The sequence below is a fragment of the Asterias rubens genome, chromosome 19 (assembly GCF_902459465.1).
Source record: "Asterias rubens chromosome 19, eAstRub1.3, whole genome shotgun sequence".
Classification (NCBI taxonomy): Eukaryota; Metazoa; Echinodermata; class Asteroidea; order Forcipulatida; family Asteriidae; genus Asterias; species Asterias rubens.
This window is the reverse complement of record NC_047080.1, coordinates 11987780-12009676: the sequence shown is the minus strand read 5'-3', so window position 1 is coordinate 12009676 and position 21897 is coordinate 11987780. Positions and strand designations below refer to the sequence as shown.

At 38.5% G+C, this 21897-nt stretch overlaps 2 protein-coding genes and 1 long non-coding RNA gene across 3 annotated transcripts; 2 read left to right on the top strand and 1 right to left on the bottom strand.

Moving 5' to 3' along the window:
- Positions 1-284: 284 nt before the first annotated feature.
- On the top strand, positions 285-6517 carry LOC117302898 (solute carrier organic anion transporter family member 2A1-like). The gene is made up of 8 exons (XM_033786868.1): positions 285-1198; positions 1888-2202; positions 2336-2500; positions 2809-3010; positions 3317-3461; positions 3900-4090; positions 4496-4557; positions 5292-6517. Exons 1-8 carry the CDS (start codon positions 514-516, stop codon positions 5594-5596), a joined length of 2070 nt encoding a protein of 689 aa, XP_033642759.1. The 5' UTR covers positions 285-513; the 3' UTR covers positions 5597-6517.
- On the bottom strand, positions 2915-21466 carry LOC117302900. Its single transcript, XR_004520468.1, has 3 exons — positions 21361-21466; positions 12315-12402; positions 2915-2995 (listed from the first exon to the last, which is right to left on the bottom strand). It is a non-coding gene; the product is annotated as an uncharacterized LOC117302900 (long non-coding RNA).
- LOC117302897 (adenylate kinase isoenzyme 5-like) lies at positions 6898-19383 on the top strand. Its single transcript, XM_033786867.1, has 20 exons — positions 6898-7070; positions 7891-8098; positions 8437-8550; positions 9188-9360; positions 9693-9818; positions 10655-10846; positions 11369-11465; positions 12025-12125; positions 12351-12411; positions 13213-13299; positions 13640-13720; positions 13934-14011; positions 14269-14325; positions 14507-14709; positions 15034-15150; positions 15711-15902; positions 16625-16838; positions 17270-17547; positions 17843-18040; positions 18461-19383. The coding sequence occupies exons 1-20, from the start codon at positions 7008-7010 to the stop codon at positions 18536-18538; spliced, it is 2718 nt and encodes a 905-aa protein (XP_033642758.1). The 5' UTR covers positions 6898-7007; the 3' UTR covers positions 18539-19383.
- Positions 21467-21897: the final 431 nt, after the last annotated feature.

Genomic DNA, 21897 nt, shown 5'->3' with positions numbered 1-21897 from the left:
TCCAGTGCCTTTAACCATGGAGGTAGAAATGCTTTAACCAAGTTCAGTCGTGTGTATGATGTATGATACAGTGCGAACAAAGTATCAGCTGTTGTATACCACTTCACTATTCACGCAATTGTTATCGTCATACATTGCTCAACTTTAAAGCAGAACTTACAATGATTGTCTAGGGTTTAAAATCAGAACCTTGGACTTATTCACGAGGTATGATTCTATTATTTCTGAGGCATGAGTGCTCATGACCTGAATAAAGTATTGCTTTACCCTGACCCGTGTGACCCTTGATTTAATCCTATAGCGATTCGCATTTCAGTCGCTGAGTGTGGCACTTTTTCGTGGCCATTCACCTAAATTTATGTATGGGATTTGAGTCTCCTGAAAAATCAGAAAACTCTACTCCGCGGTTAGCAAGACAGTTCTCTAAAGAACAAACTCTACCTTGCAAGTAGACACACATGGTGTTACCGCAATAATAACTTTGGATACATTTATCAGGTCGCTGCAGATAGAATGGATGTTGCACATTCTGATGAGGACCGAGGTATCAAAGATGTTGGTTCACCATCCATGGTTGTAGATACCATAGAGAAAGATGTAGATACCAAATGCGGGTACTTCTGGTGGAGGCCATCGTGCCTCCAACGCTTCGCAAGGCCAGGTGTGTTCCTCCTGGTCATGTGCCTCTTCGTTGCCTGTGACGGTCTTAATGTCGGCATCATCACCGGCTCGATCACCTCAATCGAAGCCCGCTTCCAGTTCACCCTGACGGAGCTCGGCAGCATGCAGACTGGGTACTGCACTGGCGGAATCGTGGGCCTGCTTTTTGCGATGTACGTCGGCAGCCGATCTGGCAGCAACCGCCCTCGACTGATGGGGATCTGTGGGGTGATCAGCGGTCTGGCGATGGCAGTTCAGAGTCTGCCACAATTTATTCAGGGTCCGTATACACCTCCAAGTCTTGCCGGGTTGGAAAACCAAACAGATGGGACTCTTAGCTCGGCGGTGCTGACTTGTTCAGGACATTCTCAGGATTGTGGTGATGGCGTATCTCACGGGATATCATCTACTAGCGCGGCTTATTACATCTTTGTTTTAGGGTCCGCATTGCAAGGCATGTGTGTGATGCTCGTGTACCCCATAGGGATCGCTTACATCTCTGACTGCACTACACCAGGAACCACATCGCTTTACATCGGTAAGCTGGTTGTCGAGAAGCCTCATAGTTGGTCCAGAAAAAAAGTATATTTGAAGAGAGAGAAAAAATAGCAAGGGAATTGACCACCACAGATACTTTGTGTTAGGCGTATAGCACGATTCATCAATTTGAAGTCCATCGTCCATTTCTGACCAGGGACTTTTGGAAGAAGGCACATTTTGAAAATCTACTCCGCTGTAGTCAGAATAAAAAATATAAGCAAGATAGAAAATCTGCAAGTAGAAACAAACATGGTGTTTTACCGCAAACAAAATGTATTGATATACTGAATTCCTCACCATGCAATGACTCAACTCCCATATAAGACACATATTTTTAAGGACAGGTTAATTTCCCTGGACTACTGGTCAAGTCCTTCTGTGACCGAAGATTTGAGAAAAAATAAAAGAAAACAGAAAAAAATTGTCTTACGAGTTTTCATGGCTTCTTGACCTCGTCTGATGAAATGACAATTATTTTTCGCAATTTGTTTTTAAAACTGAAATACTGAATGTTGCAAAAAGCTGCCATCCCCATGCTTATAATGCACACCACGCCTTCACATTCCAGCTCCCCAATAACATAAAGAACGAACCCCAGGGCGAGGTCAAATTTGAGCTATTAGTAGGCTACCTATCCAACACCTTAAAGAAAATTAAAGTTTTGTTGATATGTTTACTCATTCCCAGGCATTGTCAATGCTGTATTGGGCCTCGGGCCCGTTGCTGGGGTCATGCTTACTGCTGCTGTCATCGGTGTCTGGGTGGATTTTTACGGCTTGGAGCACGGCTCCGTACTCGCTCTCAGCCCGGAGGACTCGGAATGGATTGGGGCGTGGTGGCTTGGTTACTTAGTGGTCGGGATAGTCTTCATTATCTTCTCGACGTTGTTCCTGTTCTTTCCACGGAAGATGCCATCATCGAGTCATGGGGAGTATGATGTAGTGAGTGGAAAGGAAGTGAATAACAAAGTGTCGAGCGAGGAAGGGTACCTGACCGCAAAAGGTAGGTCGTTTATAATTATGAGAACATAAAACTATCTGTTGCAAACTGTTTACTGTTTTTTCAATCAATTTTGTAATAACTCAAAATAATAATTTGCTTTCAGAAAGACTATCCTTTGTCTAAAATTTCACAGAGTTTTTCCGGGCCTTGTTGAACACTCTGAAGAATCCGTACTGCTCAGTGACGTGTTTATCACAGAGCAGCTTCTACTTCATTCTCTATGGCTACGGTGTCTTTATACCCAAGTACCTCGAGGTTGAGTTTGGTTATGGAAGACAAGACGCCGATCTACTGACAGGTAAGCATTAAATCTACTTGCATTTACTTATTTAATTCATGTCGTGATATAACAATAATCTTGTTCTTGCTCATATTATTAGTATAGTCAATATCCAAGGCATCTTGCCACATTTTGTGAGACTTTTGGGACGCGTGGCAACATGTAGACGTCCATTGTTCTCGATAATGTGCACACGTTCAGAACTGGAAGTTAACCCGGTAAGTCTGCTGCCACCTAGCGTTCAAAAGTCTCAAATTAAAAAGAAAGAGTTTACGACGAGAAATACAAAATAATAAAACATGTACCAACCTTTACATCTTCTTGAGGTATTTTACTGGCTCCTGCCTACGCTGTGGGTGAACTGCTTGCCGGTTTCCTAGTGAAGAAACTCAACTTGAAACTGAGGGCAATAATCCGTCTTACATGCGGCGTCCTGACTGGGTGTGTGTTTGGTCTTTTCTTGCTCATGTTTGTTGGATGCGACAATAACAACGTTGCCGGTGTCTTCTCCAGCTACGATGGATTAAGGTAAGAAACAATTTAAAAGCTCTTCAAAAATTATGGCAAGAAACAAACACAAAAATGCAGTTGGGATGGAAATGGTCGAATGCATTCCAACAGTTAACGTTACGTCAACAGAAGAGTGCAACCGGTCTCCGCAGCACATCTGTCTCAACTAAACTTGCTTCATTTAATTGAACGTTGTTTTCTTCGCAAAGCCACGTTTTTATTTTGCATATCTTTGTATAAACACAGTTTTTGCACTTCATCATTTGAGTTTTTAATTTGTCTTGACCATTATTGCTTTGATCCCTTTTTTTTTTTTTTACACAGCAAGCAGAGTTCATCAGTCGACCTGGAAGCACCATGTAATGTCAACTGTTCTTGTTCTCTGTCTGTCTACGCCCCCGTTTGCAACGAAGTCGGAGTAACTTATTTCTCCGCATGCCACGCTGGATGCGCTCAATCAAGTGTTAACGTAAGCTTCTAAAACAAACTGACCACTTTCATTGGCGGCCATAGCTGATGAAACATGCACCGAAGAGCTACCATTGGATGAGAGTCGTGCACCGTTTGTACACGCGTGCATGTTTTATTGCATCAAAGATTGCGGTCAATGCAAGGGATCTAGTTATTTTCAAAATAGTTGTTGATATTTTTAGGCAGGTGGAAGCAAAAGGTACAAGAATTGGTCCAGAAATCTTCGTCAAATTTAGAGTCTTTTGTTGATTGATTTACAAGACAAGTGTCCAGTGAACAAATTGATGAAACTTCTGGTGCATGTTTAGAAAGAGTACCAACATTCTTTTCTGCTCAAAGTTTTTTTCATCTCTAGTCATCTCCTTACCCCCCACCCCCTCAAAAAAAATAATAATAATAATAATCTTTAATTTGTTGGAATCTTCTTTCTTTACAGAAAAGTTTCACTGACTGTGCATGTGAGACTGCCTCTTTTAACGACTCTGACGAACTTCAAATGTCTAGTTCAGTTGTAGAGGGCGCTTGTTTCTCTCCCTGTGGGAGTGGGGTTATATTCCTCATTGTGCTGATCTGTGTGTTTGTGTTGGCTACATTCAGTGATCTCCTACGACTGACAATCATTGTTCGGTAAGTGAAACCAAAGTCACTGACTGGGAATCTGGGCCGAATTTCATGAAGCAGATATTAGCAGAAAAAAAAGAAAAGAAAAAAGGGAACTTTTTGGCTGGAAGCATGTTTCTGCAACATGTTTATTTTGTACGTATTTGTGTGCTTAAAAACTTGATAAAATTGGACCCTGATCCTCCTTGTTTTACTGCCAACTTTTTAAAAAATCAAATAATGATATCCAAGCATCCCCCCCCCCACAAAAAAATAAATAAAACATGTTTTAACACTATCTGTGTTTGGATTCAGTTGTCCCTTACAGAATGATGATATTGGGTGGAATAAATTAAAAAGTGAAAATGAACTGTTGAATGATTCAAATAAATCAAATAATGGTTGATAAATAAATTTTCCCAATCATTCTAGATCAACATCTTCAGCCAATCGACTGGTGGCGCTGTGCTTGGCGTACTTGACGCAGATAATAGGTAGGTTTGACAAACATTCACGTCCACAGTAAACAAATGAAAAACACATTTTTAGGGTTCTTGAAGTTGCAAATTACATGGACGTTGTCTCGCCTCAATGACGCACAGCGAGAAACAGGCTCTGGACAGCTGGGCCCAATTTCATGGCTCTGCTTACCGTAAGCAAAGAATCGGCGCTTACGGAAGCAGGGAATTCTGTGCTTACGGCAAGCGTATTTCACGGGTAAGCGGTGAATGTTGGCTTCTGCGCGTGCGTACTCCACGTTACTATGCATTCTACGCTTACAAGGCTAGCGCAGAAATTCGGCGCTTGCACGTAAGCGGGGAATCGCGATCGTAAGCGCAGAATTCGGCGGTAAGCAGAGCCATGAAATTGGGCCCAGATGGGTTTCAAAACGTCCGACTTTAGAGAAATCAGTTTTTTAAATCCGTCGCAAACTTGCGACTGATTTGCGATGGATATTGGCTGTTTGCGATTGATTTAAAGTTTAGTGAAATCGGCCCCTGGACAGCTCTTCAAGGCGTATTATAATGTGAATCGCCCAAACTTATTACACCATAAAAATAAAACAGGCCTTTAATAAGACTGTGAAGATTTATTCGAAGAAAGCACAAATCTGTCGGGATAAAATATATGGCGCTTAAGGGTTGACATGCTGCTTGCCGCCCGTTTTATCCTGCCTGTCACACAGGACAATGCGATTTTAAACTTTGTATTTTTTTTTCTTCTTCAGGAATCGTACCATCAGGGTTGATTTTCGGCTCTTTGATAGACTCCGCCTGTGTGGTATGGCAGGAATCTTGCGACGGTGTAGGAGCCTGTTTGCTATACGACAGAGACTACTACAGACTATCATACAATGGTCTTGCGTTGGCTGTGGCTACTTTCAGCGCCCTTGTTATGTTTGTTGTGATGTTTTGGCCTGGGCGTAAATGGATTGCTTTAGCAGAAGAGGAACACGAGGGGCCCGGGCGGGAGTGGCCTGGTGAATTGGAGGAACAGGTGGACAGCAAAGGGGAGGAAGAAACTGCCTCTTAAACCTTTTTTTTTAATCTTAATTTAACCAAATGTGTATTGCTTGTGGGAAGCTATGAATTGCGCACCACCATATCTCAACGAACTTGTCTCACAGTACAGTGTTACAATCTTCGATTTAAAAAAAAACTTTCTATAACTGTTCCTGCAATGATGGGATATTTTCTGTATCCGCTCCCAAACCCTGGAACTGTATATTTCGCATTTATATCCGAGCTACATAACCTATGGATTTGTGTAAAGCATCCACATTGAGTTTTGCTTCAGCAACTTGATTGTGAGTGAATAGGATACAATCAGGTTTAGTGCGGTTTTTTTTTTGGTGCATTTAAATATCAGGTTAATTGTGCTTTGAATTGCGTAATAATACTTTGTACGGGTATTTGTAGCAGTATTTTTTTCCTTTTCTTCCCCTTCCCAACGCCTTTGCATAATTGTTTTTGCCATAAATATATAGCGGTTTGCAAATAAATAGCGAGATAAAATTGAGCCATTAGCCCCCTATATATTTTGACGATATTTCTATAAAACCAAATAACCAGAGCCACAAATTTAGAATAATGTAAATTTGATTGTATAAGCATTATAGTTTTCACGCTCAAGGCACAAAACAGAACAGAGAGAGAACGTTTTGAGAGATGTGCCCCTTTCTTATATCAAAAGTTGGAAGGTTGTACAGTGCATGCAATCTCAATAAAAATATGCTTAACTATGGGATTCACTGAGACGTTCCTTGAATGTTAAAAAGTTTAAAAGTGCCATTTACTTTTCTCACGAGAAGCTTATGATTTCTTTGCTAAGGTAAAGGCTATTAATTATTGCTACATGTTTAGTCGAAAATAAGTAGAGGATAGTGACAGTGACAGTCAAAAGTGTTTATATTTTTGTTAAAGTTGAAATAAATCTGCTTTATTTAAACTGCCATTCTAGTGTTTAGTCTCTGTGGCTCTGATAGTCGCCGCCGTCACCCCAAAAATAAAAGAAACAATGCACGAAAGCCGTATAAACTGCATAATATGCGAGCCTTTGGCTCCGTGTCCTGTGTCCACACCATGCAGGCTTACATTTATTTCACTTGTGGATGTTCACATTTCACGAAGTCTGCACAAGCAATGTGCAGTTAATAATCAGGTGCATGTTCCTTTCAGGACACCGTAGCTAATTGTTCAGCAGTCTGACTTTTCGCTGGTTGTTAGAGTGCCACTTGTGATACTTGAACGCGTGTAAGCGGCACAGGGAGCCAGCGAGATAAGTCGGCTTTGACTGATGTTTGCCTAACTACGTACATGACGACTGCACACAATAACGATCAAAAGTCACCGAAACACCTGCTCTTAAAATCACAAATCACGGGCCAGAGTTCTGGCCTGAAAAACTGACTAAGAGCAAAATTGAAGAGGAAAAGAATCTCAACATGGCATCCAGAGATGATACCAAGACGTATTTGTCAAAACGGGAAATTCCGCAGTTATTTGAGGTAAGGGCAAGGCAGTCGGTGGGACAGGATAACTTCATGTGTCCAGTTCCCGGACAACAATACTTATAAGCGTTTTTTCTATTTAATTATTTGCAGGTTTTTTTTTCTTCCAATAAACAGTGAGCCGCATTTGTGCTAGAATTGAGTTAATTTCAATTTATTTAATTTGTTTATCTTTATATTTGTTTTATTACGATCCGAAAATCAGGCATTATTAAATTAAATGAATGATAATGAAATCTTTTAGAAAATATAAAATTGTCATTTGTTGATCATTTGAAGGCCACCCATTTTTAGTGCTGACTTAACCGTGATAAAGCCTACTTTACAATAAAATAGCCATTTGTTCTTCTCACTTAAGTTATTAACGGCACAGTGTTGGGATAACTTTCTGTATGGCGCCACCACCTTTTCACTCATTTTTACAAAAAGGAATATCTCATTGAGGTAAATTAGATACTATATTATTTCATATCGAATGAAAAAGTGGTGGCGCCATACGGAAACTTTTCCCAGTAATGTATAAATGTTATGTACTTTAAGTTTTTGTGTCCCTTCGCCTGTTATACACTGTTAATCTTTACCTATTTAGTATTTGCATTATATTTTTGTTTTGTTTCAAACATAATATTTTCAATTGGCGTGAAAAACATTACACTTGAAAAGTTATAATTAACTCATGAAGGATTCATAAAAGAAATCGTACTTAAAAAACTACTTTAAACTAAGGTCTGTTCATCAGGGAGTCACTAAACCACGGAGGAAGGAACCTAAAACTTGGCACTAATTTTGACCCATAAAATCATGCTTCTGATTTCAGAGTCTTATGACTGGACTGATGTACCATAAGCCAGGCGACCATGTAGATTATATGCTGGAATGCCTGACCAAGATTAAAGGCACACAGCAAGGTGATGGAGTTCGCTGGAATACATTTGTTGATGAGGTCAAAGGTCAGGCTCCCTTGCCACCCATTAATACAACCCAAGCTGCTCCAGCGTTGGAACGTGAACCTACATTCACTACAGGTATGCTATAAGCGTTTGATTTCCTAATAAACAAGAAACTATCACCATTTAACAAAATTATCAAACTTTTTTTCTGAAAAAAGCTTTTCTGAAAAAACTTTTAGAAGTGAGTGTCAAAAAACTATCCTTATTTCCAATTTAAGCTAATAAGTTGTGTCCTCACCCTAAGTAAAAGAAAAGGGGGAATGAAGAAGTTTTCAAACACAAATAGGTTGCCTTGTCTTGCTGTACAAACATAATTTTGACAATTTTTCATTGTTTGTTTTTTCATTGTTTGTTTTTTCTTTAATTGGTTTATCCTGCCAAATTCATTTAAACCCTTGTCATTATTATTACAGAAGTACCATTAGGAATGAAGCGTTCCAGTCCACTGCCTCCAATTGCTACGTCACCATCGGTAACCACTGTCAAACAGTTCCCTTTCCCTAACATCAGGTTCATCTTTGTTCTTGGTAAGTGTTTAAAAAAAAAGAAGAAAAAAAGCAAATTCTAAGCACTGACAAATATCGCTGATATGGGTTAGTACGCACAACTTGTCAACTTGCCCTGTGGGTTACTAAAAACTCTGCAACCTACTTGTTTATAATACATGAAAACATCACAGGCCTTGAATCAATTTCCCTCTGCTAAGGGGCACTTTTATTAGAAAAATTTGAACTTGTATTAAAACCTTACAAAAGACACCACAGCAAAACACACGGCAACACAGCAAATTCTGTGTGTGCCATGAGTTTATTTGAGGCCTGCGCGCAAAAAAAAAACAAGTTTATTTGATAGTTCAGTGCACATCAAGTTTAGTGTGCATACATAACTTTTACAAAGCAGTATGCTTGTTTAGGGGTCAATTAATCAAAAGTTCACAGAGCTGGTCTTTATTTCACATGTTAATGCACCCCATGTGACTAGTTTTCGACCAATCAGAGTGCATAATATAAACGTAGTCCCCCTATCTTGCAGAAAAATACTGTATGATAAGCGCCTGTGACGGATATGCGTTCTATATAAGAAGCCACTATTATTATTACTATTACAAACTTTCTATTTATTATTTGTCACTACTAATTATTTGGGATGTAATTGACCTGACAGGTGGCCCAGGTAGCAGTAAGAGGGAGCACTGTCACAGACTGGCCGACAGGTATAAGGGATACCTACACATTTCTGTTGGTAACTTACTGCGACGCAAGTTTAGGAAGTACCCCCAAGATGATAAGTGGAAAATGCTGGCTGATGTTGTGTCGAGTGGGCAACTTATCCCCCATGTAAGACATTCATACTTTCGTAAATTTGATTTCATATTGCAGAAAATTTATTTGGAATATCAAGTCGAACAAAGGTATTGCGGATCATTTTCTTACGACGCCCTTTTTCTTTGGAATAGTCTTCCTGTGCATATTTGCCAGAATAGTTCTTTACACTGTTGTAAGTCTCTTTTAAAAACTCATTTGTTTGAAGTTGCTTGTTTGTATTCTGCTTATTTGTAATTGTATCTTTCACTCATTGTATATTTGATTGGTCTCTTTATGCGCTTAAAGGCTTTTGCATTTGGCGCGTTACAAATGTCTTTATTATTAATATAACTTTGTATTTCTAGGAAATGGCGCTTGACTTGGTGCAGAAAAAGATCGAGAGTAAAGCAGCCAAGCAACCAGACATCCTGGGATTTATCATAGAGGGGTTCCCCCGGAGTGTGGAACAAGTGCAAGCATTTGAGAAACAAGTAAGTCTGACTTAATCCCTACATCGTCAATAGAGCTAAAAATTAACCCTGGACAACAGAGCTCAATTTCATAGAGCTGCTAAGCACAAAAGTTTGCTTAGCATGAAATTTCTACCTTGATAAAAACAAAATTACCAACCAAATTTCCATTTGTTGCGTATTGCTTGTTACTGGTATTCAGCTGTTGTTTGGGGTTATCCTGAAAGTCACATGGAAGTTTGGTTGGTAATCCTGTTTTATCAAGGAAGAAATTTAGTGGCTAAGCAAATTTTTGTGCTTAGCACCTCTATTAAATTTGGCCTGAGGCTAATGATTTTAGTGTTTAGCAAGTAGACTCACAACTGGACATGTCGGTCTTATGGTTTTTCAATTGAACAGAAATACCTCACTTTGTAATATCTCTAATAAAAAAAAATTAATGTTAAAGTGTTTATTTTTTATTCCAGTCTTGTAAAAACATTTCTAGACTGTGGGTCACAAGCCCTTTCAGTCCTCTGAATTGTATCCACAAATTTTGAGCCCTGACTCAAATTTAACCTTGAACCTATCTGATAACTCAACAACCACAGATTGAAACTTTAAGTTGTTTGCCTCGTCTCAAGTCAAACATTCATGGTTTGGCACCACTGTGGTTTGGTTATACATCAATCATACATCAGGGTACAGGAGGATTTGTTTGGTGCACTTACGGTTATAACTTTCTTTGGGATTTTCTAAGACCCTTTCTCACAATTTGTTAAAAAAAATCAGCAAATTTGGACACCCTTTAACCAAATCCTGGCTTAAACCATGTATGTTTGTTTCAATATTCTTTATTTTGTAAATTTTGTTGATAGTTTGGTTCGGCAGACGTTGCCTTGTTCTTGATGTGTGATGAGATGAGACTAAAGAACCGTCTTGAGAAACGGATGAAAGAAAGTGACCGAGCTGACGACACTGATGCTGCTATCTCCAACAGGTTGTCCAACTTTAAGGAAGGTGCAGTGTCAGTTACTCAACACTTTGAGAACAAGGGACTTTTAGAAACGGTAGGATCTTAAAACTTTGATTTTTTATTAAATGCTATTTTAACTAAATCACTGCCCACTTTTAATTTTCGTTTTGAACATCAAATGCCACGTGTTTTTTTTGTTTTTTTTTCAAAATTCTGCACACACAAAATTTGTCTTTTTTTGACAAACAAAATGTTTCTTGCCGATTGGTGTTGCCCTGGTTCATCCCAAAGTGAATAGTATTTCTTGAGTGATAATGCCCTCAGGTGATAACATGTATCTTATTGGTCATTTATGTACTATTTATTACACTTTTTGAGTGAATAAAAAAGATCGTACATCTACCTTGGCCAGCTGACCGTGGTACTGAAAGAGTAAATTGTTCGCAGATTTTTCTTATTTGTTTATTTTCAAACTTTATTGGATGTATATTGTTTGTCTTTTTCAAAATAGACGTTTTGTTTGCTGATTCTTCCCAAAGATTGTTGTAACACACTTCATAGGTACTTTCTTAGTGAGGAATATTCTTTAATCTTAGAATTTTTATTTCTTCTCAAGGTCAACTGTGATCGTGATGTTGATGAAGTTTTCTACGATATCTCTAAACTAATTGATTCACGTTTCTTCACCCCACACCCTGAAGCTGCAAAAGACAGTAAGTTATTGATTACCCCCTAAAAAAAAATCCCACTGAAGTTTCCCAAATACAGTTATGACTTTCCTACATGCTACAAACTTTGTTTTAAGGTTTGAATTTGGGAAGGACAATAAAGATAAGAAATTTGCGGTGACACCATCCAGTTAGATCTCTTTAGAGTGATCGCTGGTTTCGAGAAGAACCGATGGACTCAACACTTCGGACAGTAGACTCTGTCCGTCGTCTGGAAACTGCTAGATTCCAATTGGGCTTATGGCTTATACCCCACTCTCTCCTTTATAAGCCATAGACCCTGTTGGAAGCCAGCAGTCTCCACAGAAGAGTATACTGTCTGAAACGTTGAGTTCATTGGTTTTTCTCATAACCACCGATCACTGTAAAGAGTTCTAACATAGTGTCACCGCAAATTTCTTATCTTTATTGTCCTTCTAAATACAAGCTTTTTAAGTCTTAATTAAATTTCTTGACTGGTTTTTAGAATATCAATATTGCAAGTACTTGATATCATATTCTTGGTTGTATTTTGGTCTAACTTATTAATATTTTTCTCCACCAGGTGTTGAACTTGGAATAATTGGTAAATCAGTAAGTCCACTCCCACCAATCCAGACAGACATAAATACTGAGCCAAGCATTGTGGATAAGACAGAAGCAGAGGTAAAGCAACCGAAGTCTTCTTTAAAATTAAATAATAAGTGTCTAACAGTTAATGTTTATGTAGGACATCCTAGATATTTAATACTATCACTGACTTCATTTAAAAAAAATTATTGTGCACATTTGTACAAGTTGTACACCTAGTACAAGAGAATGCTACAACTCTTAAGAAACATAATTTCTTCTTACCTTCACTCAATATCCCAACTTTCTTCTCATCTACAGAAAGAAGCACTTGGTGCTGAGGCATTGGCGATGATGGATGAACAGAACAAGGCTGAAGAAGGTAAAGATAATAAGTAATTGTAATAAATAATTGTAAACTTGAATGGTCGAAGTATAATCAGGTAAGGTTTACGGTGGCACCATGTGTTAATCTATTTTAAGCCGAGCCCAACTACCAGTTAATCTCCAAGTCAGTGCTTAAAGGGTACATGTACTTTTTCCTAACAAAAAACACAATGTCCACAGATTTACATTTAACTTACACAGTTTGAAGATTATGATAGTAGAAAGCTTCCATTGAAATTTTACTTACTGAGGTGCTGTAGTTTTTGAGAAATGTGTAAAAGTAATAATTTTCGTCTCAGTTTTAGCATGTAAAAACGGTTTAACCAGTTATGCTATGGTTTTGGTATATATCATAACTGGTTAAGGGGATTTTACATGCTAACATAATTTTCGTCTCATGAGACCAAAACTATTTTGTGACTTGTTTTACTCATTTCTCAAAAACTACACAACCTTAGTTAGTAATATTGGAAGGGAAGCTTTCCACTATAATTATCTTCAAACCCTGTAAGTTTAATGTAAATCTGTGGACATTTTGAAAAAGTACCCGGATCCTTTAAGCAGCATCCAGCAACAGAGTCAAGCATTCTCCTAAGACAATCAGAGCACACTGATCAAAACATTGAAGTGTAAACCAACCACTGGTTCTTTTCAGAACCAACACTACTCAAAAAAGATTTACACACGGTGCTACCACAAACCTCACATGAGAACCAATGTTGTAATGTTGAATTTAGCTCATACAAATTAATTTAAACAAATCAAAAAAATTCCTTTCTTTATTGTTTTGTTTCAGAAGCCAAGACAGAGGAACCTCCAAAGGAAGACGTAGATTCCCAAGATCAACCAGCCACAAAGGAGGATGAAGAAGTTAAACCAGAAGGTATAGAATAGAGTACACCTTATGAATGGGTAGTGCAGCTACCTTGTGTGCCTGGTTTTGTTAAGGGGGCATTTAATCACACAAGTGACATGCTGTAAGTTGCTGCAACTCGGTGAAGCGCTTGAAATGCAAACAAAAATTGAAATATTTAGTCAAAACTTCTCAATGATAATTATAACAAACACAACATTTAGGCCTATAGAGTGCCTTTGACCAAATAATGCAAAGCTCTGGGAAGAAAAGAAGAGAAAACCAGAAGGAGAGGTCGGTGTGGGGGGGGGACAGTTGTCTTGATAGTTTTCTAGTTTAATTCAAAGGAAAATGTCACGTTTGGTTGCAGTTGTTGAAGAACCGGTCATGAAAGAGAAAGCAGAAGTATGTGGAGACAAAGGACGAGATTTGGAACTAGACCAACCAGCTGGTATGTTAACAATCATTCTTGTATCCTATTACATCACCCTCAAGACTCATCCCTTACCCACACAAACTCTTCTGTGGAAGGGGGAAGATCCTTAAGCTTTTTTGTTTTGAGTGGAACTTTGTCCGTAGCTTAGAGGATAAAAAGTTCAAGGCAATTTTACAGTTTTTGTAGTGAATGATAAAAGTTTAGTGGTGTTTGACTTTCTTGTTGCAGTTGTTGAAGAGCCAGTGACCAAAGTTGAATCTGAAGTATTGGGTGACAAGGGAGTTCCAGTAATCGATGAAACAGCAGGTAATGATTCCCATATTCTTGCTTAAAATCAAGAATTATATTCTATAATATATATGTAATCTCCACTCCAGCTGATGACACATAACTTGCAAAGCAAAGACAAATCTGGCTTAACATAAACTGGTTACCAGCCACAAATCCATAAAGCTTATATTATATTGTAGTTACTGGTGCCCAACTCAATCAGCAGTATTTTCTGCTTCTAAGTTGTTTATTTCGAAAACACTGTTCTTACCAGAAGTGAATTTTTATTTCAGATGCAGCTGAACCAGAAAAAGAATCAGCAGAAAATGTGCAACTCAACGACACTGCAGGTGAAAATGAACTATAATTTGTAATATTAGTTGGGTTTTTAATATGCTTTTTTGTTAACTGGGTGTACCTAGGTTTTAATGATTTCATTTTTATAGTCAACAGAGTTTAAACATTTGTAAACATCCTGTGATTCTGTGAGATAATCAAATAAAAAATATTTTGTTTATTTTGTATTTGTAGCTGACAAGCTCAAACAGTGCAAGATCATTTTTGTTGTTGGCGGACCAGGCTCCGGCAAAGGTACACAGTGTGAAAAACTTGTCGCCACCTACGGCTTTACGCATTTGTCATCTGGTGACCTCTTGAGGGCAGAGGTCAAATCAGGGTCAGAGAGAGGTCAGAAGCTAACAGCCATCATGGAAAATGGGGACCTCGTACCACAGGTAACCCAACTATAAATTTTGAAGTAGCTCAATATTGATCTCCTTGTGTAAACAAATTCAAATTTGACATCAAATTCTTTAAGATATTTCCTTTTCCTGAGACAAAGCTCAAGGGCTGGATTGTTTCTGTACGTTAATAAATAAGGTTGTTTTTGATCATCATCAAGTCCCATAGCCTTGCGGTCGTTGGTGCAACCCTGCATTCTTGACGATGTGGCTCCACTCTTCTCAGTTTTCAGCCAGTCTGACGAGTTCTACGACTCTTGATGCTTGACGCTAATAATTAGTTATCCATTTTTTCTCTGTATTTGTTTGTCATATCAGGAGACTGTTCTTGAGTTGCTGAAGGAGAACATGTTAGCCAAAGCAGAGACTTCAACTGGGTTCCTTATTGATGGCTACCCTAGGGAGGTCCAGCAAGGAGTAGAATTTGAAAAACAGGTAGAGAAATCTTCCTTTCTTTAAAAACACTACAGACGAACATTCCTCTTCCTTTGCACAAGAAGTCAAGAAAAGTCTATGGGATATTAGAGAATAATCTTGATCTCAAACAAACTTTTTCAAGACGTGGTGCTATATATGTTGGTACCATTTGTCGAAAGTTGTTATCCTGGCAGAGTCTTTCTCTGTATTGATTGTCTGAAAAATAATTTTTCCTGCAGTATTTACAGAACTGAACGTTTTCCGTAACTAGCCAGCAGGACCTGTTAGCTTGTTTAACTACTAAGTCTGTCACCCTTTTGCAATGGTCCATGTTTCATATTAAATAGGTTTTTTTTTTTTTAACACGGTACCGAACCACTTGGAGAGAACTTTAATTGGTCCTCAAGTGTTTTAACAAGCATTTGGCCAGTGGCCACTGTTAAGGGAGAAAGCTAAATTGTCTTCTTTGAAATAATAGTTTATTTTCACTTGCCTCACATCACACTACCTCGCAACAAGTTGACATGTTAAATTTGTAAAATTTTGCGGATTTTAAGTGACTTTGATTTTGTTTCCAGATTGCTGAGTGCACATGTGCCTTGTATTTTGAACTGTCTGATGAGATAATGACACAAAGGTTATTGAAACGAGCTGAGACAAGCGGTCGAGTAGACGACAATGAAGAGACCATCAAGAAGAGATTGACGACTTTCCACAATGCTACAAAGCCTGTTGTCGATTACTACGAAGAAAAGAACAAGATTATTAAGGTAATGGGCAAGGACAACTATTGGGCATGTCACAAGAGGCAATGTAAAGGCAACCAGTTCCAGACAACTTCCAAGAAGAAAAGCCATTCACATTTCACCTATATTTCTTGTGGAACCTAAGACAATGTTCGAATAATGACTTGTGTGCTACCAAAGTGGTCCTGTAGCATGCATTGCAATTGGTTGCCTCCAAGTTGCCTGTAAAAGTTGACAGGGCCCTCATCTTTTAAAATATGGAATTTCAGACTTGTCAAATAGACGATAAGAGCCTGGTTCAACCTTCATAGTAGAGAAGGTTGGACATATAAGGCATTGCAATGGAATCATACATGGCTCGATGTGCGCTTTCATGGCTGTGGCTCGAACACATTGAAGCCGCATCCTTCCCACTTTGGCTCTGTTGCACGCAAGGATGATTAGCCTCCCAAAGTGTGAAGACTTGAGCAAAAGAAGTAGACAGAGGAAGAAGACAAGGAGCAACCCTAAATTAATTTCCAGGAATTAATACAGAGCAAGAATAGATGAGGAGTGCTGGAAAACAGGACTCTGATGAGGAACGTTAGCGTATCTCTTAATTGATGTAATAAATGCATGAAATATAAGCAAATGGTTTCATCCTGACACCAATGTAGGTCGAGCGCTGTGTGCTTTCCTGAATCATGCGGGGAAAAAAAAAACACACACACAACTTGAGGTTTTTTTCAACTATTTACCATTGGCAGATTTCAGCTGAGGGTGATCCAGACAGTATATTCACAGCAGTGCAGAATGCCTTAAAGGAGCGTGGTGTGGAGGCAAAAACCATAGAGAAAGAGGCAGAACCCACAGAGAAAGAGGCAGAACCCACAGAGAAAGAGGCAGAACCCACACAGAAGGAGGCAGAACCCAAGGAGAAGGAAACAGAAGAGAAACAACAACGATTTATTTTTGTTGTCGGTGAGTAGTCAGAATGATATTAGATGGGCAGACAGTAGGAGGGTTGACTGTGTAGATGTATTCACCACATCAAATTGCAGGCTGGCATAGCTTAATCATTTGAAACCATAGTGGATTATATTAAATGGACAGATAGTAGGGGGGTTGCCTGTGTAGTGTCATGTGCTGCATGGTATCTTTTTGCAGGCTGGCATAGTTTATCTATTATTCAAAACCACAGTGGATGATATTGAAAGGTCGGACCGTAAGAAGGTTGACTATGCATTCACCACAAGATATATTATTGCAGGCTGGCATTGCAAATCATTCACCAAAGCAGATTAACTTGAATTTTCATTCACTGACTGCCGTCTGACTGTAGACAGGGTGTAGAAGCGGCGAGTGTTGAGTTCACGGGGTGATTTATTAATTGATTGTTTTTTTTCATACAGGTGGCCCTGGCTCTGGAAAGAAAGAAGTAGCAAAGAAGATAGCTGCCCAATACAAACTTGTACACCTCTCGGCTGGTGAGCTCTTGAGATCCTTTTCCGAGCTTGAGGCCCAGGAGAGCAAAGATGTTGCCAAGCTCATCCTGGCAGGTAGTCTTGTGCCTCAAGAGGTTATATTGAAAGTGATGCAAGACGAGGTGAAGAAGAACTCTGAGGCTGATGGGTTTGTGGTCGACGGGTTTCCAAGGACAGTTGAGCAGGCTGAGTCGTTTGTTAGCGAGGTAGGTAGACATTGTTCTCCAGAACTTTACCTAGATTTCTTTGAAATATATTGCTGTAAACAAATAAACCTAAAGATTGATGCACATTTTAAGATCAAGTGTAGCACTTTTGGAAACCAATCCCAGTTGGTGTAATGATGAAGAACTAGTCTTTGCAGCTTGTCAATATTTGAAAACATCCATAGCAACACATGAGCAAAGCAAGCTGTCCCAATATTACAGAGCTAAATGCCACAGTCATTATTATGTGCAAAGTATTCAAGTATTAAAAGGTTGTTCTATTTTGACCAAACAGTTTGGATACATTGAGGGTGCTCTATTCCTTGAAGGAACGCGTGAAGAGCTTATTACCAACGTCACATCGAGAGCAGAGACAAGTGGACGATCTGATGACAGTTTGGATGTCAGTAATGCCAAGTTAGATGCTCATGAGGCTAGTGCACCCTCTGTTCTTGAGCATTTTGAAAAATTGAAGAAAGCAGTCAAGAAAGAGGTAGGTGAAAGGAACATAACGTCTTGAAGGAAATGAAGTTTAATGTCATTTAGCCTGGTTGTGAAGCCAAGGACTCTCAGAAGGACGTCGAGGTGTCAAGAGAACCCCAAGAAATTTGAGTTTTAGACATGGGGAAAACCACAAAGATTCATTCCAGGGAAAACCCATGCTGACAGGTAGGGACTAAAACCCAATCCACATAGTGCCCCAGTGGGATTCGAACCATGGCTCTGAGGTGGAAGGCGAGGAAAGATAACACTATAAGCAACCTTTCTTTTTATTGACTTTTTGTTTCAGTGAAGGAATTAAATTTGTATATAAATGTGACACATTCTCAAGGACGGGCTCCTTGTTTTTGCTCAGTAAATACTGCTATTTATAAATGCTTGTACATTACTCTTTGTTTTCATTTCCTTCCAGCTCTCCTTTAAGGATTTTGTAGACGATGTTAACGCCCTCACTGAAGTCTTAGATGCTTTCAAGATGTCAGACAAGTAGTCAAGACGGACCAGTGTTTCTCTGGAGAAATATATTTCAACTCTTGGCTTAACTGGGTCACATAAGATTTCTGTTCTGTTAACACTTCACGATATCAATGGATCCGTTTTCTTTTTAAAAATAAAAATGGATGTAAAATGGATGCAGACCAGTGTTTCGTTGCTGATCATGATGAAAATAGTTGCGATTATGTTCCACTTAATTTTTCTTCGTACTCCTTTGAAAGTCGAGTCTTCCATAACTTGAAATAGTGGCTGAATTTGAAGGGTTATTTTTGAAGGGAGAAAAGACTCTCAGTCTGTGGAGTTTGTTTCATTGGAAATAAAATGTTTTTTTATCGATATATTTCGCAAGGTCACACTAATCGGTGACTAGTAAACAACGATTAGACATCAGTGCAAAACAATGAGCAATTTTAATGGTTTGTAAATATATTTTAAAAGACAATGAAAAAGCAAACTGATGTTTAGTGCCTAGTTTTCCCAATGCAATAACATTGGATTTTTTAGAAACTGATAGTGGTATATCCGTCCATCCATTTATCAGCCCAGAAGGTTTGATGACGTCAATGCAAACACATGATGTAGGTCGGGTCTGAATTGATGGCTTCAGCAGTAGCTATGGTTTCATAACGGAAAAGGCAAATTCTTCTCTATTGTCACAAGCCATAGCCAGAGTCGCTTGATCAGACTAAGAATAAGACTTTAAAAATCTCCTGTAAACACCTAGCTCGATCCAGATAACTTGCAAATTGCTAGTAAACGTGTGTGTTTAATCAAAATAAGCTTAAGTCGCACAAATAAGTACATTTTATCTATAAAAAAAACCCTTAAGTCCTTAAATCTGAGGTGGTTTCAGAATGATTTTTAAGACGTTGTATAAATGTACATTTATGTTTAAAACGTGTGTGTGAGTTTTCAAAATGATATAAATGTTTTAAAAACACCTATATGAAGTTAGGTTATCCATGCTCCTTGTTATTAATAAACTCTCGTGCAAGATTTTATTTTCTGAAATGGTTGCACCTTTGTAAAAAGAAATTCATAGTTTAGGGTAGGTTTTTATGTTGTGTGAGAATGTTTCCGACTTCTTCATCATGGTAGATTTTGTATATTGTTTAGAAGAGTCTTCCAATAAAGGAAACTCTGCAAACTCTTACAAGGTGATATAAACACTAAGCTGGCAAAAGCCAATCTCACTCATGTACAAACATCTTAAAGACAGTGGACACTATTGGTAATTACTCAAAATAATATTGATAGTATAAAACATTGTGAGAAACGGCTCTCTCTGGAGTGCCATAGTTTTCAAGAAAGAAGTAATTTTCCACGAATTTGATTTCTAGACCTCAGATTTAGAACTTGAGGTCTCGAAATCAACCATCTAAACGCACACAACTTCGTGTGACAAGAGTTTTTTTTCTTTCATTATTATCTCGCAACTTCGATGACCGATTGAGTTCAAATTTTCACAGGTTAGTTATTTTATGCATATGAAGATATACACCAACTGTGAATGCTAGTCTTTGACAATTACCAATAGTGTCCACTGCCTTTAAGTGGTCAGTAGAGAATGACCTCAGTAGTGTCAGATAGGTAAAGGGTTTCACTAGTTAACTAGGATTTTAACTATGCACTTATTACTAACCTTCACAGGTACTTGTCAAAAACTTTGATGTTATTCAACAAGTCTAAACTCAAAAATGTAACATATGAAACTGTAGGATTGTATTTGTATATAATAACTAGATGTATCCTTAGTGTTTTGCTGATGCACACTGTATTCAATTTGTATTGTATAAGTGAATGACAATCGTAATTATGTTCATTATACCTTGGGTTCGTATTATATGTAAAAGTCTTCAGGCCCTTGAACCCTTTCTTCCCTTGGCCCCCACGCTTATTCAACCAATCGAGGGCGTGCATTTTTATCGTTCTCGTTTTCTTTATCAGGGCCTGTGTTACCGGACCTTTACAATGTACTCTGTTATTCAAGGTTCACTCAAAGTATAAACAAAAGATGACAGTCTTAACTCTGTTTAGATCAAAGTCTAACCAATTTCAGACTTGCCCTAGGCCTGGAATTTCATCTTTGAAGAGGCAAGGCCATTTTCATTCGGCAGAGGGCACTTTTATTGGAAAATCTTAAAGTCTACGGGAAACTTTTGCAGGGGCACGAAGGCCAATGCTGTGTAATTCCAGGCCTGCTCTATGCGCAAGCTGCAGGTGGTTTACTTCGCACAGCCCTTGCAATTTTTACTTTGCACTCAACAACATCATAAATTTGTCTAGGTTATTCACTACTGTTGCAGAAAAAGATTTCAAGGTTATGAAATATATGGCCAATTTGTGCCCTAACCAAATATACTTAATGTCTTATTATTATCTTGACTGAGGTTGTACATATCTTACTGTGTGAAACTATAGTTTAACAAGATTTATAGACTATTTTTTAAATAAAAAAAACCGGGCTGAACATCTTATTCGGCATCATGTACTTGTTTATAACAAAAACTACAACAATGAAATACACTTTGGTGTTTGGAGTCAAATACATATCCGACGTTTGCCGTTACGATTTGTGACCCTTTGCATAAAATTATGTGATTTCAATCAAACTTTCATCTTGTCTTGTAAGGGGAAGGATGCCCGTCAAAACATCATGACAGCATGGAGGAATGCACAAAACGTACCACTGCTATTGCTGGGCTGGGGACACCAGCTGATCATTTGCGTGGCACCACTCCAGCCTAATTTTTCTTCTAGTAAGAAAATTTACGAAGTCTTGTTAAGTTACAAATATAATTTCAAGGCTGTACTTACTTTTGGTTCGTGTAGTGCATAGTGGTCAAGTTTGGCAGCTCTAACAGAAGAGATTTGGCGCAAAAACTCGGATCACTTTTTCAACGAGCAGACGACCGACCGTAGCTTTCTTATCCCGAAGTGTGCTAATTATAGATTGGTACCCGTACTCTTAATTCACAATGTTAATTATATTGAGTCTGGTCGCCAGACACTGTGGCAGCATCTTGAAATGCTGTATCTTAACAGGATCTCGAATCAAATACTTCCTCGGTAAAAACACAGGCATGCAATTTTCAAAAATTCGTTTCTTTATATTCAAAAACAAGGAAAAATGCAAACTAGCTCAGCATATTCTTGAATGGATTCGGCCAAATTGGTATAATAACATGTTGTTAACAACAATAATTAGTTAATACAAAATATTTACAAACAGTGAGGGAAGAAAGGGGCGGGGCAGTTTCCTGTCAAACTTACACCACACCTGTATGCAAATAAGGTCTGATTAATAACTGAATATTCAGTTCTATAATTTTATATCACTTCTGTGCGTGACTG

Bases quoted from the DNA above. Each gene is read 5' to 3' on its own strand.
- LOC117302898 (XM_033786868.1), top strand. From the start codon at position 514: ATGGATGTTGCACATTCTGATGAGGACCGAGGTATCAAAGATGTTGGT. The intron at 2,501-2,808 runs GTAAGCATTAAA...CATCTTCTTGAG, and splicing joins AGACGCCGATCTACTGACAG to GTATTTTACTGGCTCCTGCC. The intron at 3,462-3,899 runs GTAAGCTTCTAA...CTTTCTTTACAG, and splicing joins GCGCTCAATCAAGTGTTAAC to AAAAGTTTCACTGACTGTGC.
- LOC117302897 (XM_033786867.1), top strand. From the start codon at position 7,008: ATGGCATCCAGAGATGATACCAAGACGTATTTGTCAAAACGGGAAATT. The intron at 8,099-8,436 runs GTATGCTATAAG...TTATTATTACAG, and splicing joins TGAACCTACATTCACTACAG to AAGTACCATTAGGAATGAAG. The intron at 12,412-13,212 runs GTAAAGATAATA...GTTTTGTTTCAG, and splicing joins ACAGAACAAGGCTGAAGAAG to AAGCCAAGACAGAGGAACCT.